At 32.0% G+C, this 17,580-nt stretch overlaps 2 protein-coding genes across 2 annotated transcripts; one reads left to right on the top strand and one right to left on the bottom strand.

The window, feature by feature from the left end:
- The first annotated feature begins 464 nt into the window (after positions 1-464).
- On the top strand, positions 465-7,397 carry Prosalpha5 (proteasome alpha5 subunit). The gene is made up of 5 exons (XM_089709560.1): positions 465-618; positions 716-972; positions 1,516-1,694; positions 2,479-2,591; positions 6,789-7,397. The coding sequence occupies exons 2-5, from the start codon at positions 716-718 to the stop codon at positions 6,969-6,971; spliced, it is 732 nt and encodes a 243-aa protein (XP_089565686.1). The 5' UTR covers positions 465-618; the 3' UTR covers positions 6,972-7,397.
- Positions 7,398-9,483: 2,086 nt separating this feature from the next.
- On the bottom strand, positions 9,484-15,854 carry LOC149478388 (juvenile hormone epoxide hydrolase-like). The gene is made up of 10 exons (XM_089709619.1): positions 15,649-15,854; positions 15,195-15,371; positions 13,523-13,768; positions 13,165-13,308; positions 12,619-12,838; positions 12,128-12,259; positions 11,307-11,541; positions 10,763-10,972; positions 10,058-10,589; positions 9,484-9,812 (listed from the first exon to the last, which is right to left on the bottom strand). The coding sequence occupies exons 1-9, from the start codon at positions 15,694-15,696 to the stop codon at positions 10,067-10,069; spliced, it is 1,935 nt and encodes a 644-aa protein (XP_089565745.1). The 5' UTR covers positions 15,697-15,854; the 3' UTR covers positions 9,484-9,812; positions 10,058-10,066.
- Positions 15,855-17,580: the final 1,726 nt, after the last annotated feature.

Below are 17,580 nucleotides of genomic sequence, written 5' to 3'. Positions count from 1 at the left end.
AGCCAAAGCTGAACCCAGTGTTTTTTGTAGCGGCCACACTATGGAATGTCATCATGGCGTTTCTGCGTAGGTAGTTAGTTGTCAGTTTTGTTGAAAACGGTTCAAATCATTTGCTTTAATAACGTTTAAATCCTGCTATGTTATGTACCTAATGTACCTATGTATGTACTATGATCACCTTTATGAATATCAAAAGTATCAAAATGATTTTTTCCTACTAAAGCCGATGTAACCAGGTCCATATTTTTTAAATTTGCCGCCCTTTACTGGGTTCAGCTTTGGCTGGCCAGACTAGATTAATATGTACGTATACAACTAATGATTGATCGATTATGATTTTCTTTTACCTAAACGATATATCTAGTGATAAATCATTGTAATGATCAAACATTCAATATCAGCAATGAAATATTAATAATTCAATAAAATTTTATTTTTTGTATATAGAATAACAATTTTATATTATTTTAATATAGCAACCCTATCATTACAGTTTGGTTTGCCGATTGCTTGTCATTGTAAAATATCAATTTTGATTACTCACGAAGTGTTGTATCAAAATCGTATAAATTTGTTGATAATTCTGTGAAAGTTTAACTTTCTGTACAATAAATAAAGGTAAGTACATAAGTAAATTAATATATTCCATTTTTCAGTAATTCGGACTCTATCCATAACCTGAATTAACATACCGGTTCTTTTATTTTGTTTGCAGATGTTTTTAACACGCTCAGAATACGATCGAGGGGTGAATACCTTCAGCCCTGAAGGTAGACTTTTCCAGGTGGAATATGCTATAGAAGCGATTAAGCTAGGTTCAACTGCTATCGGTATTTGCACCTCTGAAGGTGTTGTGTTGGCCGTCGAAAAAAGAATTACTTCACCACTTATGGAGCCAACAACCATTGAAAAGATTGTTGAAGTAGATCGGCACATCGCCTGTGCTGTGTCAGGATTGATGGCCGATTCAAGGTATATTATTTATGGCAATTAAAAACACTTTTGTTATTGTCTTTGTCTCAAGCTAAATTTTTTTGTAAAATATAGGATTTCATGCGTTTGTTTTGCGCTATACACTGTTGTATAATATTTTTATGTCAGTGTACATTATACATACTTTAATACTTATGATACTGTACTCAAACAAAATTGCCACCCTTAGAAGAAATTGAATTGAATTACTTATGATCCTATATATTATGCATTTGATAAGTGATTGAAATACCAAACTAATTATATAAAATAATTATCACATAGAGAAACACTGCTTTATCTCAACGGCTTAATTGCTATTCCCTGTTGATATACCATTTTAAATCCTCTCATTCTGTTATGTATCTGTCGTTGTCATCTGGCTGAATCTGCTATATTACTAAATGACTATTGAGTAATGTTACAATCTGCTAGATGGACATTGATGCTTGTTAAATCAACGTTTGGCCTAGTCATTCACTCAATTAGCAGATTCAACTAGATAACTGCAACAAATCATAATAATAATGCTATTTGCTACAGGACCCTCATAGAGCGTGCGCGTGTTGAATGTCAGAACCACTGGTTTGTGTATAACGAGCGAATGAGCGTAGAGTCCTGTGCGCAAGCCGTCTCTAACCTCGCTATACAGTTTGGTGATAGTGATGACGATAGTGGTACAGCTATGTCCCGACCATTTGGCGTGGCTGTTATGTTTGCTGGTAAGTTTTATTTCTTTACTAGTTACTGTATACTCATGTTTTTATATGATTGGCTGTGGTAAACTCAAACTCAAACATTTATTTATTCAATTAGACTTCTTCAAGAAGCACTTTTGAAACGTCAATGCATATTTTTTTACATTTACCACCGATTCGGAAAGCAGTATCTATAAAAAGTAATAGTATCGTATAAAAAGTGGCCTATATCACTCTATCTAGATACTTAACTTTCTCAAGACACAAGAATGATAGCATACTATATCTACATTGATGCGATAGGAAGACATGCACTTTTGCACTTATAAAATTATATTCAGCATAAAAATGTTATTTATCTTTTGTAGATTGATACCTCAATACAAATAATATTGGAGGTATTGGAAATCCTACATTAGTGTAATCATATTCATTCTGTGCCATAGTACATATATAATATGTTTTATAAGGCAAACACATAAAGTATATTTTTGCATAAAATAGCCATAAACATAAAGGAATAAATAACATTCAAGTTAATTTATATTAATGCAGAATTATAATATTATTGTGAATAATTACTATGAACGTAATTGTGTTTTCCAATAGTCAAATTTGACTCAAATTCTACCTTGTTAATTTTTATTTTGAGTACAATTATTGACTTCTTGCAACCAAATCTCAATACTCAAATATTTTTCTTACTATTAGTAATTTCTTTAAAAATTCTAGTTCACATAACAAATTATATGTAATGTTGTAAAAATTACATTCATTATGATTTAATATATTCATATTACGATTGTAGGTATTGACGAGAAAGGCCCTCAACTGTTCCACATGGACCCAAGTGGTACCTTTGTGCAATACGACGCTAAAGCAATCGGCTCCGGTAGTGAAGGAGCTCAACAGAGCTTAAAGGTAAGAAATAATATAAAAAAAAGACGGGTTGCACTCCGGGAGTGCCGGCAGAAGTGAAAACTTGATTATTAACATTCAGCATGTTTGATATTTTGGAATAGTATCCGTCTTACACATGGAATATAAGGGCTAAAAAAAAAAATCCGTCTTACGTTTTTTCGATCAGGTCACGTGTCCTGACGCGAGTTTAAGATTTTATACCCATTACAGAAAAAGTGCTCAACGCCGCTAAAGAAGTTTTCACATCAATAATTTTATTTCTCAACCATACAATCATACAATTAAGAAATGATGGACCCGTATTATATTATAGTTTGTATTACGGAATAATGAAAGAATACTAGGTATAAATAAAATATTACAACACACAAGATACAGAGATAAGGAAAAATATCATTTAATTATATAAAATATGCATATATTAAAAATATTGTGCAGGGTATACCAAAACGCGTCATAATACGAGTCTGAACGTCACATACATGCATATTGTATCGATTCTTTAGAATTACATCCTCTCAAACAAGTATTATAAATAGTAAAGTTACGTCAAAGTTGCCCATAATTAATTATCCAATCGTGCAGGAGCTATTTCCCTCCATAAATGTTCATTGTGGAAATGTAAAAAGCTCATCAACCCAGCAAATTATAAAATTATTTTTGGGAGTGTCGCTTGAATATTAAAATACTAAGTAAATTAAAAAAAATTGGTTGTCTGTAAAGTCGGTTTACTGACGATAGTTGAACGTGACAACTTCCGATTGTGCTTCTTTGTCGCTCGTTCCGCGCTCTCGCTTGCACTTCAAGCCTTACACGCCTCAGAGCGAGGTAACGCCGCATGAGTCATGTTTTTTCGTGCGTGCAACCGGCTCTATCGAATTATAAGACGTTGTCACGTCAAAAATCGGACTATTTAAGGTCACCAAAACTTGAAATTTTTACTTTGATATAGTATTACAACAATCTCTACAAGATTGTGATTCTGGTTCTAGATTTTTATTAAACTTATAGTATGACAATGAAAGTAGGTATGTAAATGTAAAGTGCAATAGGTAGGTATAGGTCTACCAGAATCTGATGGCATATTTATATTTAAGAAATAAAGGATTTTTATGTGGCAACTTATTTGACAACTATCAAATTGGATGTCAAATTATTTGTCTTTTTTGCAGTTGATGAATAATTTTTAGGATTTTGTCTAAAAAATCTTCGAAAATGTCGAAAAAGCCGCTACGATCACAAGCAAGAGGTGTTGTTTATAATGTGTATAGAAAAACATTCGATGAAGAAGGGTCAAACACATCACAATTTTCAATTTTGAAGATTTTATTGGTAAATTGGACTTACCCGTTTTGATACTAAAAATTAAAAAATATGATATGTAGGTAACTATAATATTGTTTGTTGATTAGAATATAATTTTATGAAAACTTGTTACAGGAGTTTCCAATACGGCTATTCGTCAAGTCCAAGCTGTCCAAGTCAATTTTATAATGTGTGTCTGTTAATACTTACGAAAATAAACATAATTTTATTTTATTTTTATTTTATTTTATAAAAAATTATAAGCAGTTTTGATCTACATTATCATTATATCGATATTTTCACATGGCATACTGGTAATGAATATACAAATATAGGTATGTGTAAATAATAATATGTATTACCTGTATAAAAGTAATTTGTATAATTGTATATTATACATGTAAGTATGTACCTACATAATATTAAGTGGATATCTCATTATTAAGTACAGTATTGTCCACTTATGTAATGTGAGTAATGATATTGAGGACAAAATAAAAAATAAGCAGTATCAAGATCGTTCAGTCCATTTTCCCTAGGGTTGCACACTCAAAATTTTGATTTCCCTAATTGCCATCAGATTCTGGTTTACCTATACCTATTGCACTTCACATTTACTTTCATTGTTTTCCTTTTTCTGTAGTAACAATAGACTAGAGAAGATAATTTTTGAAACAAAAAAAAATCGCAGTCGGATGAAACCTATTAGAAAAGGAGGGGAATATGATAAAAATGTAAGGAAAAATAAATTACGGTCAATCCGAGTTCGGGAAGCGGGAGGGGGGAGCTTTTAAGAGAAAAAAATGGTTTCTCTCGATTTCCGACAAAACTACAAGTCCTATAGAAAAAAGTTCAATGGCAAAGTTGTAGGTAATTAAAAGTTATACAACTTTTGTATTCACAATTTTTTCACATTACCTAAAAATTTAGGTGAAAAATTCAAAAAACCAAGTTTTTGGTCTTTTATTTCTATCTACTTCAAAATTTATTTTTTTTCTACGAAATTTGGTGGAAACTTACTTTATTTTTTCCCAAATACACTGTAATTTATTTGATTGAAAATATTTATTTTTTCGCCTTATTTTGAATTAATACCAAAAAAACAACCTAATTTTCAATCGAAAAGTCACCCGTCAAAATATCAGCTTTTTTCAAAAACTTGGGGTGCCTTTTATTCATTGAAATTTCTACTTTCATATGGTGTAAAAAAAATAAACACCACCATAGTAAATGTTCTCAGGAAATGCATACAAACAGTCTGAAAATTAGCTTTTACCAAATCAGGCACACTTCTCGAACTACCTGAAATGTTTTTATCGACATCATTTTGCTTTTGAATATGCTGTAAAATATTAAACTTAGAACAGATAATTATTTTTCTTTTGAAATATTACCGAAAAGCCGATACAAGAGAAGATATAGAGTTCAAGAAGTGTGCCTGATTTAGTAAAAGCTCATTATCACAGTGTTTGTATGCATTTCCTGAGAACATTTACTATAGTGGTGTTTATTTTTTTTACACCATATGAAAGTAGAGATTTCAATGAATAAAAGGCACCCCAAGTTTTTGAAAAAAGCTGATATTTTGACGGGTGACTTTTCGATTGAAAATTAGGTTGTTTTTTTGGTATTAATTCAAAATAAGGCGAAAAAATAAATATTTTCAATCAAATAAATTACAGTGTATTTGGGACATAATAAAGTAAGTTTCCGCCAAATTTCGTAGAAAAAAAATAAATTTTGAAGTAGATAGAAATAAAAGACCAAAAACTTGGTTTTTTGAATTTTTCACCTAAATTTTTAGGTTATGTGAAAAAATTGTGAATACAAAAGTTGTAGAACTTTTAATTACCTACAACTTTGCCATTGAACTTTTTTCTATAGGACTTGTAGTTTTGTCGGAAATCGAGAGAAACCATTTTTTTCTCTTAAAAGCTCCCCCCTCCCGCTTCCCGAACTCGAATTGACCGTAATTTATTTTTCCTTACATTTTTATCATATTCCCCTCCTTTTCTAATGGGTTTCATCCGACTGCGATTTTTTTTATCTTTTCATTATTTTCAAAGGCTTCTACCCCAGTCTACAATAGTGACGTCTGTTTTTAATTTTAATTATTCTGACGCACATAAAATTAATGTTTCTCTATTAAAGTTTATTATAATTATATTTTTATTACAAGGAAAAAAAACTATTTTCCTCACATCATGAAATGAATACTTATATAACTCTGTACAGTGTTATAACTCAGGCCCCGGAATCACAGACACAATAGAAAATCTATTGTGTCGTGGCCCGATCGGGCTGTTCGGGGCTCAATGGGTTAAATACTTTGCAGCATTGTTAAGAATAGTGTGAGAGTATATTTATTAAAAAATTGTAAATGTACTAAAACGTATGACGTAATAAAAAAGAGCCTTAAAGATGATATTTCAAGATGTTGATGATGATGAACAGATAATTCTTTTTCAAAGTCCCTGCAAATATATGAAAAAGCCATAAAAAAAAAGACGTGTGGCACTCGGGGACAGCCGCGGTAAAGCTATTGCATGCTATGCCTTCAAGCCACACCTCCGTACCCGTCGGAGCGGGGAGCGTGAGGTTTTTTCGTTACGGAATTTCTCGATTTGGTCCCTGCGCTCAAGGCCCGCGATAGAAGCTATGCAATAGCTTAAAAAACATTATGCACTCGTAACACGTAATCGCTCTCTCATCTTCTGAAATCTTGTCTTCCAATTTAGAAATTAAACGATTACAGATTTGAAACGCGATCTATTCATCATATCTCGACGATTCGAAAACTTTGTAGCACACCGTAAAGTTTTTTATTTCTATATGTATAAATACATAAAATTAAACACGAAAATAATATTTATATTAAATTTCTCCCACCAGGAAATCTACCATAAGTCGATGACACTAAAAGAAGCTATAAAGTCAGCGCTTACAATTCTGAAGCAGGTTATGGAAGAGAAACTATCGGAGAATAACGTAGAAGTTGTCACCATGACTCCAGATTCCATGTTCCATATGTTCTCAAGGGAACAACTCGCTGAGGTTATTAAGGACATCCCTTAAGTAGTTCAACGGTTGAGTTTATTTCTTACGAATAGTAATTTATATATTTTTTTATGACAAGTTTAAGCTTTGATACAATATCAATAATTTATTACACACAAAATAAGGTAAAGACGAAAATAAAAATGGCACCATAAAAAATGGCAACTTAAGTTTTTGGCGGGAAAGTTATGGTTACATAAAATTGTACTTTTCTAAAGTACAGCAATAACTGGTTCTACTTACTATGTACGATATGAATTATTATTTAGCATTGAAATAAACTCGACCGAAATTTAGAGTATTTAGTAATATTTTGAGTAAATTGTTTTTCATTGTAGATTAGTTAGTTTCATACGGAAAAGACAAAGTATTGTCAATGGTAAGTGGTATTAAATTAATAGACAATTTTTTAATATTTTTACTTATGTGTATTCATAATATTTTGTATACAGTAAAAGTTCCTTATTCGCGCTTCCTTCATTCGCGGTTTCACTATTCGCGGATGGAAAAAATGCGACCTAAATCCTGTATTCGCGGCCTAAAATTCGTTATTCGCGGATCGAATCGGTACATCGGTACATACATATATGTATTTACCTAAATAAAAACCATTCGTTATCCTTACGGCGGGGGCACACGATGCGTTGCGGCGCCGCACCGCAAAGATTTCACCGTGTCAGTGGGTACACGAGCGGTGCGGCGCCGTAACGTTGTTTTGTCGCAGCGGCGCCGTAGCAGCATTGGACAGTCTGTTAATGAAAAGCGAGCGTGTCTCCTCTTGTGACGCAAAACAACTGAGCGGTGCCGCTCCGGCGTCGCATCGCATTCACCCCTCCCCGCCTCGTCTCGGTGGTTGCAAGTCCGGTGCGGCGCCGGAGCGCATCGTGTGACATGCCACAGATATTTCTATGTAAGACGACGCAACGACACCGCTCCGGCGCCGGACCGCCGCCGCAACGCATCGTGTGCCCCCGCCGTTAGTAAACGCTTGAACTACAACTGCGAATTTATAATGTCGACTAAAAAAAATGAAAAACGAGTAAAAAGTGACAAGCCATTGCCTAAACCTGAAGATAATACCTAATTAAATGGTAATTAATAAATATGTTTGGTCAAAAACTTAAATTAAACTGGTTTCTTTATGTATTTGCTTTTTTATTTCGTCACCTAAGAACGTATTCCCTATAACCCCATACAAATTACCATTCCTTATTCACGGTTTCTCTATTCGCGGCACATTTACGGAACCTATTACCCGCGAATAAGGAACTTTTACTGTATACGATTCGAGATTTATAAGAAAAATTTCAACAATTTTGTTTATACTTTTTGGAAATTGATTTATAAAGAAGGCACAGGCACTAAATTTATGTTTTATGTACTAATAAAAATATCGTGAAAAACGATTTATTTAAAATATTACAATATGTGGGAGCTGGAGAATCTTAAAATAAGCAATCATGGTTTTTAATAAAAAATATATACATAATATTGTTTATTATTTATACCTTCCTATAAGTTTAAATTATATCTATAAGAATCATGTGTATGACTAGTTTTATTACATTTTATATAATGTAGATAGATATTCAGTATTTACGTTTAATACTCAGATGTTTGAAAGTAAGTAGTTGAATGTAGCTGGTAGCATAAGTTATTTGGATTTGAATCAATAGTAATGAACTAATGATATTTGGTGAGTACAATCCTTTTTTATAAAATTTTATTTTCATGATACAAATACGAATTAATAATGCATATTCTTTGTTCAGACATATAGTTCTCGTTAGTAAAAATACAAAGTCAAGTAGATTTTTATTTTTTACCCTATTGCTCTAAAAATCGTAATTGCATCTCAACTTTCGAACTTTGAACTAAATATTTTTTAATACATAGTAGGTAATACTTATTCTTTTAAATTTGTTAAATAAATCTTATACTGTGAAAATTTAGATGATCGCTGCGAACCCTGATCTTCAATGGAGTGAATCGAGTTCCAGGAATACATTGCAAGATTTCTCTAAACTACGGCTATCAAGACAAACTGTGTAATTTTTAATTCTGAAAAAAAAAATTATTTCTGAAAGAAGGTTTTATGTTTTGGTAAGTGTCAGAAAAGTGCCAGTATTATTAAATATAACTAATGATTTTAGCTCCGAGATATGAGTGAAATATATTAATATAAAAGGGAAGAGGGATAATTTTTTAGTTTCTGTATGTCTTTTGAGAGTAATAAAAGTTGCTTGCATTGCATTCATTTACAATTTGTTGTTATTCTATACGATTTTTTCCTTTATTAAGGATATAATAAATTTAATTTATAAGTGTAGCCAATTAATTTGTTCAATGTGTATTTTGTGCTTAGATCAAGTACAAAATACAAATATAAAATATGGGAAAGTTATTAGAATTCAATGTGTAATCATCCTAGATATTATAAAACATATACAGATATAACAGATATTACATAACATTTCAAAGACATATAACAGATGTTATATAACATTTCAAAGTAAATGAAACACAAAAATAGTTGAGCAAGATATGTATTTCATTGAATAACAATGTATAAAAAGTAAAAATCATATCAAAAATTGTAAATTTAATAACAAAATATAAATTGGAAATGCAATATCAGATCAATGAACATATTACTACATAGACATTATAAAAAAATAATTGCACGTTAAAAAACACACTGGGTAGCATTGGCCCAACAAATGAACGTCGATGTTAGCCGCCATTATGGCGATTATGAATAAACATTTTCAATGACGGCCGATCATAGACATTTAGGCCCTCTACAATATCGTGATTGCCTCTACTCACCCAACGCTGCCCATTGTTAAGAGAGCCCATCTAATACATATTATAAAGGCGAAAGTTTGTAAGGATGTATGGATGTATGGATGTATGGATGTATGGATGTTTGTTACTCTTTCACGTAAAAACTACTGAACCGATTACAATGAAATTTAGCACACATATAGAGGGTAACTTGGATTAACACATAGGATAGTTTTTATCCCGGAAATCCCACGGGAACGGGAACTATGCGGATTTTCCTTTGCAAACGCGGGCGAAGCCGCGGGCGGAAATCTAGTTATAAATATTTACCAATATTTGGCTAAAGATGGTTCCAAATCTATTGGATCAACGTTCGGTCCGAACCTTTCCACTGGTCTGCCATTTTTATCAACAATAAATTTAGAAAAGTTCCACTTAATAAAGTCACCTAATGTACCACTCTGAGTGCGTTTTAAGAACTTCCACAATGGATGAGCATTATCTCCATTAACTTCAATTTTCTCAAAGACATCAAATTTAACACCTCTGTTGTTGATAAATTTGACTATATCATTGGAATTTCCCGGTTCTTGGCCATTAAATTGATTGCAAGGGAAGGCTAGTATTCTGAAATCTCTCGCTTTAGAGTATTTTTCATATAATTCGTTTAGTTGTTGATAGTTTTTGTCCGTTAAACCACATTGGGATGCCACATTTACAATTAAGAGGACATATCCCTTATATTTATCCAGTTTTATGTTTCGCCCGTAAATGTCTTTAACATAGAATTCGTGTACGGATGTCGCTTTTTCGGGATTCGGTTGTTGTTGTTCTTGAGGATTAGTTTTACTGTAAAAGATATTAAACAAATAAATAATAGTTTCAAATAGAACTTAATCTGTAATCGATCAAGCCAGGATGAATAAAAATACATAAGCAGTTTAACGGAACTAAATAAAATCGAGTTTTTTTTCTTAAATAATTTCTTATTAAAAATAAAAAATAAAATAAATATATATTACCTAACACCCCAAAACTCTCTAAACGTCATGATAGCTTGTAATATATCCTGTCCCAGTATTTTTGGTGATTCGAAAGCAGCAAAATGGCCGCCAGCGTCAATTACCGTAGTGTGAAGGTAGTTCTTGTATTTGAGTTTTAGCACAATGTCTGGTTGAGTTATCAATTCGTGTTTGAATTTTATTCCCCATGTTGGCACATCTGTTGGTATCCTGGAAATAAGATGGTTCTGTTTATAAAAAAGAGTTATACTTCTTACTCTTTTTTTAGACGGTAGTAGGGTTTAATTTTGAAAATAATATAGAAATAACAGGTAGTGCTTTACATATTGAGTTAATCACTTAACTACAGTTAAAAGCATGTTAAAAACTAAGTATTAATTAAATTTCTCAACCTTTACAAAAAGTAATAAAACAAAAAAAACGTTTTATTAAATCCTACACAAGAAGAAACACTGATTGCAATATATAAAAAAATGTTTGATAGGTTCGACGATGGATTCTATACCTTTAATTAAAAAAAAAAATTAGTGAATTTTATACTCACATATCAAACTTAGTTTCCAACCGTTTCTTATTATAACACTCCGCATACAATCTCATAGATGTCGTTATACTATTACTGACCCAATACACCATGACATTATCAAGTAAATGTGTTAACATGAAGTTTGATAAGAGATTTCCGTCGGCTGCCTTTTTGTTTTCAGCGTTCGTCCATGTTGAAAATTTCTCTAAAATATATGCGGCAAGACCAGCTGGCGAGTCTGTTAATGCTATGCCTGAAAAAGATGAAGGAATAAGAATTTAAGGCATATTTTTTTGTAATAATTAGACATAGAATTTTGAAGGAAAGTGGTTTATGTGCATTTATCCATACTAATATTATAAATGCGAAAGTAACTCTGTCTGTCTGTCTGTTACTCAATCACGCCTAAACTACTGAACCAATTTGCATGAAATTTGGTATGGAGATATTTTGAAACCCGAGAAAGGACATAGGCTACTTTTTATTGCGAAATATGTACCACGGGCGAAGCCGGGGCGGACCACTTGTATAATAATATAAGCTGGTGAGCCAAGTTAGTTGTTCCAGAATTTTACGTATAAAGAACATAAGTATGCAAAGCACATTGTTTGGCCGAATGTAGCATCAAAATAATACAATGTCTGTAAATTATAAATAGGTGACATTTTTAAAGGACTAAACAATAAATATTATCCAGAAAATTATGGTTACTTACTCCATTTTTAACATAATCATAAGGAAGACAAGGTTATATAAGAAGACTGCAGTTTATTAACTATAATTAGTTTTTATTTTATTTTATTAGTTTTTTTTAAATTAATATTTTGTTACAAACTTACCCACTGTATCCGGTTTAGTAGCTTGAAGATGCAAATAGCCAGATTCTTCCATAATAAACAAAATCTGCTTGCTCAAGGGGTAAACTCTGTCTTGAATCTCTGGTTCCACTATGTAACTTGGGAATATTGATCCTGCAAAGTTTTATTAATGAGATAAGTTTCATAGAAAAAATTGTATAAAAAATTATATTAGGATTATAATTAAAAAAAATTGGTTGTCTGTAAAGTCGGTTTACTGATAGTAGAACGTGACAACGTCCGATTGTGCTTCTTTGTCGCTCGTTCCGCGCTCTCGCTCGCACTTCAAGCCTTACATGGAACGCCTCAGAGCGAGGTAACGCCGCATGAGTCATGTTTTTTCGTGCGTGCTGCCGGGTCTATCGAATTATAAGACGTTGTCACGTCAAAAAAATATAGTTTATAGCTATGCTTCTGGGAATGTCAGGATATAAAGTTATTTAATAATTTAATATCAATCATAAACAAGTTACCTAATAACATGTAAATGGTTCCCATTGGATGAGATAATAATATAGGCATGTTGCTATGGAAACCGAGGACATTGTCTGGGAACATAGTTGCCATGATCGAGCCAATGTAATGGCCGAAGTCACCGCCCTGTACATAGTACTTTTTATGGCCAATACGGTCCATTAGATTCTTCATTACTACAGCCACTTCTAAAGGTCCCATACCTCGACGTACTGGAGCCTTAAAAAAAATAGACATTTCTTGTAATAACTGTATTTAATTTAAATGTTATTAATTGAAAAATTCATCAATTCATGTCATGCCGGTCCCGGATAAGATTTTTTTTACAGTTATTAACATAATTCAATTAGAGACAAACTATTAGATCATAATTTATATTTGCACAAATATAAGCAAGTTTGTACACAGGAATGAATAAAAAAACTGATTGTGAAAGGTTTGTCAACTTCAGTTAATATTGTTTAAAAAAATTATAATTTAATTTAATAGTTCCATAGCTAATAGCGAGTTGTTTCAATAATCCATGCTTCACTTAGATTACTCACCTTTGAAAAGCCAAAACCAGGCAAGCTAGGTATAATAAGTTCTAATGCAAAATTATGTTCTGGTCTATAAGCTAGCTCTGGTATCAGCTCATAAAACTCTCTGAATGACCCAGGCCATCCATGTAATAGAAGTAAGGGTACAATCTGAAAAATAATTATTAATATCTTAAAATGTGTAGGTATGTCATAATTAAGAAGAAATTGGTAAGAAATTAATTTAATTTTTAAGTTGAATCTAATATATAATTAATTATTGCATTGATAAAGATAAGAATTTTGGTATTCAAGCTAATAATTCGGATAAATAAATGTTTTATGTATAGGAAGACATATTATCAGTCTTTTTTATAATACTTACTTCAACATCATCAGCCACATAGGGTTTCACATGAACAAAGTGAATATCCAACCCTTGTATATTAGTCATGGAGTGGTTATACTTATTTAAAAACTTCTCTCTATCAGCGAAATTGTATTTATTGTGCCAGTAATCCAATACTCTGGTAATGAAGTTGGAATTGAAGCCATATGTAAAACCACTGTCTTCCAGAGGTGGAGGAAAGGGTCTACGGTGTAGTATGAGGTTTCTTAATTCATTTATCATCTGTAATTAAAAATATAATCTACAAGCGGTCCGCCCTGTCTTCGCCCGTGGTACATATTTCGCAATAAAAGGTAGCCTATGTTCTCAGGGTCTTAAAGATTGTCTGTGCCAAATTTCATCAAAATCGGTTGAGAAGTTTATGTGTGAAAACAATACATACATACATAATTACAAACTTTTCCTCTTTATAATATGTATTAGCACAGACTAATAATAATATACTACGTATACAAGTATTAGTATAGAAGTATAGATAATCTATAATTACAAAGCTGAAGAGTTTGCTTCTTTGAGCATGCTAATCTCAGGAATCACGGGTCTGATTTGAAAAAAATATTTCTCTGTTAGATAGTCCATTTATTGAGGAAGGCTATAGGCTATAATATATTATCATGAAAATTAGACAATAGGAGCAGATCAATATGGGTAAGCAGTGGGGCACAGCTAGTTTTAAATTTAAATGTATACTAGTATTATGAATAGTTTTTTTGTTTTTGTTTTGTTGGTACAGATTGATATCTTGTGTTGAATCCATTTATCAAGAAAGGATTTAAAAGATGAGTCTACAACCAATAGGAGCAAAGCAGCAATATATTATAAAATATTTCTTTTGAGAGATTTGTACTTGAATATTGTTTAATATACAGGGTGTCCTACTATTGGTATACTAAGCGCGAAGGAACTTGTAGTTTTGCATACACTGATCACGTAAAAAATACTTTAAAAAAAAATTACGTCCAAAATTTTTTGCTAAATTTTTCCTGAAAATCCATGTTTTCTTCTCTAGCTTCGCGTAGCCGGCATATACCGCTTCTCTAATATGAGCATTTTATCTATGAAAACATAATCTTAAACGATAGCTCACGTGCTGGTGGCAAAGTTGGGCGGCTCGCTTGTTATGGGTGTACACATAGAGTTTTAAGAATTCATCTATTTGAAAAAAAAATGCGTCTGGAATTTTTTAATTATTTTTTACGTACTCAGCGTATGCAAAACTATAACCTCCTTTGAGCTTAGTATACCAACAGTGGGACACCCTGTATACATTTTAAGCATTGCATGTGAAATGTATTGCTGAGTAATGTGCAAAAAGTTGTATAAAGTTGGTTTGGTTTAGTAAGAGGTAAATATATCTGGTGCAGACTTCTCGCAATAATGATGAATGTGAATAATAAAATCTTATTTTATTTAATTTTTTATCTATACTAATATTATAAAGCTGAAGAGTTTGTTTGAACGCACTAATCTCAAGAACTACTGGTCTGATTAGAAAAATTCTTTCGGTGTTAGATAGCCCATTCATCGAGGAAGGCTATAGGCCTTATATTATAATCACGCTTAGACCAACAGGAGCGGAACCACGCGGGTGAAACCGCGGAGCGCAGCTAGTGAGTTATAAAATTTTGTTATGGTTTCACATTCTTACCACATTAGAAAATTCAACAGAAAAAGGTCTGATTGAGAGATCTGGATTTTGTTCCATGGGGTAGGGACCCCAGTAAGCATTGAAGTCGACTTCTGGTTTTGCTTGTGGTGCATTAAGTTTGTAATAAGCATAATATGATGCCCCTAATGCAGCCAGCATCGATAGAATTGGAAGTACCTGAAATCATATATAAAAGGTATTAATTATCAAGCGTTATTATTACGATTTCACGTTGTTATTGTATATCCTTCGCAGGTTTAATGTTATGCAATAAATACTTGCAAAAAATATCTCATTATCACAACTTGTTATGTTAATAAGTTTGAAAAATTTTCCACTCACCACAATTATGAATTTTATTACTTTAAAGTCCCCAAAAACTCGCATCTTTGAAAGTTTGTATGTAATCTTATATGTAATGGAAATAATACTATAAAAATGCGGAACGACTTACCAAATTCCTATTTTTTTTCACAGGTCTTTTTTTAGTTTTTTCTGCCATTCTTATATTATATGTATGAAGAATACAATCTAATTTTATTTATTTGTACAACAACTTGTAATTATTGTGTGTACAAAACTTCGTAATCGTAATTCCAATTCCAAATACCGAAACTCGAGTGTTGAATCTTGAAACATCAAACACAAACAGCTGTTAACTGATTTTACCGGCTCATGTTTTTTAAATTAAATTATATTAAATGCCAAATGGATACAAGCCTTTTGGTGAACATTATAAGGACAATAATAATTCATACTTATAATTTGCCCGCGCTGCCGTCCTTTAACTAAAAAGCCGTTAACCAACAAATGGTCAATTTTCAGTTTTAAATGTAGGGTGACAGAGTTCAAAATTCTCTATCTTTCTGTCTAAGAATCATTTCTCTAGCATTAATAGTTATAGAGATATAAAAATATTGTAAGCCGTTAAATAACACAATTTTCAGCGATTCCATAACTTGAAAGCGTCTAACCAACACTACTTCGCTAAATTTCCTTTAAAGTACCTTAACCGCCAGATTTGATAATTATTTTTTAGCTTTTTACTTGACTAAAAGTACGTTATCAGATTATACTTGACTAAAGAGACGCAAAAGGACTATAACTGCTTTATGATAAGCTTTCATATAACTATTCCAATGGAAATCCTTACCTTATTTGCAGTTACTCGCCCTTAACGCTTTTTTAGTTAAGTAATTTTATTTAGGACAAATTCTAATAACACTTTTTTGCTTAGCTACAAAGCAGCTAACCCTCATTTTTTAGCTAAAAGGCAGTTATCCGATTCTGGTGATGCATCAGTTTTGGGGATGAGAGTGATGATGAAATAATGTCGCCCCCAAGCAGAGTACCGATTGCTTTTGATTTTCTTTTACAAGACGTATTATTTCTGATCAAGTTTACTAAGTTTTAAACAATCTAGCAGCTAAATTACGGAAAATATAACAAGTCAAAGTTACGAAAATTTGGTAGATAATGGTTACGACATTGCCAACTTTCAATCGTATTTCTCTGTTTAGACTCTGATTTGTCTCTGTAACCGAGAAAGGGGACATAGGCAGTCTATTTAATTTTTAAAACTATTTATTAATAATGTAATTTACCCCTTGGGTGGAATTAGTAATCGACTGTCAAGCTATGTACTAGAGATGGTGATACAAAAATTGTTATGAGTACATTACCTTTGACCCGCTGACGGGGAGACCATTTTGCCACTATTGCTATTTTTTCTTTTCTTTATATTAGATTATTAGATTATTAGATTTGTATTTTTTTACATGGTAGCAAATAAAAAGTTTTCTACCTCCTGCTATTTTCCACATATTCTGGTATATTATATTTTCTAAATGTGGATGAAAGAGTCTTCTAATCATTTGATAAGCGGTTCTACATTATTTATTAAGAGCATCCCACATGTAAGTCGAGCTTGAAGCCCTATTGAAACCAGGGTGTTTTTTTCAAAAACCTCGTGCACAAGTCTTATATTTTTTTTCAGGAAACGATTTATGTTTACATTGTTTGTGGTTCTATATGTACTCACATATCCGTGACTCGTATGATGGCTTCGCAGAAGAGTATTTATAAAATAACGTTATAATTGCAATTCTAAATGAAAATACGGTTCCAAAAAGAAAAGCGAGAAGATTTATCTATAATCTTAGCCCCTTAATGAGCCTCTGTAATGAAATAAACGTGAACATGACGAGAAATAAAGGTTAATTTTATCAACAACTTAAAAGAGTCATTTAGTAAAAGAGTTACAATACTTGTTACTCACAAACAGACGCAAGAACCATTAATTTAGATAGTGTTTAAATCCTTAATACTTAAACCTAAAAGCTTTTGATCCTTTTCCTTTCCATTGGTTGACCTAGAGGATGTAATT

The sequence above is a fragment of the Colias philodice genome, chromosome 22 (genome assembly GCF_061535455.1).
Source record: "Colias philodice isolate Cphi_HAF_F1 chromosome 22, ilColPhil1 Martin Lab GWU primary, whole genome shotgun sequence".
Classification (NCBI taxonomy): Eukaryota; Metazoa; Arthropoda; class Insecta; order Lepidoptera; family Pieridae; genus Colias; species Colias philodice.
Note: the sequence above shows the minus strand (reverse complement) of the source record. Positions and strands in the feature narration are given on the sequence as shown.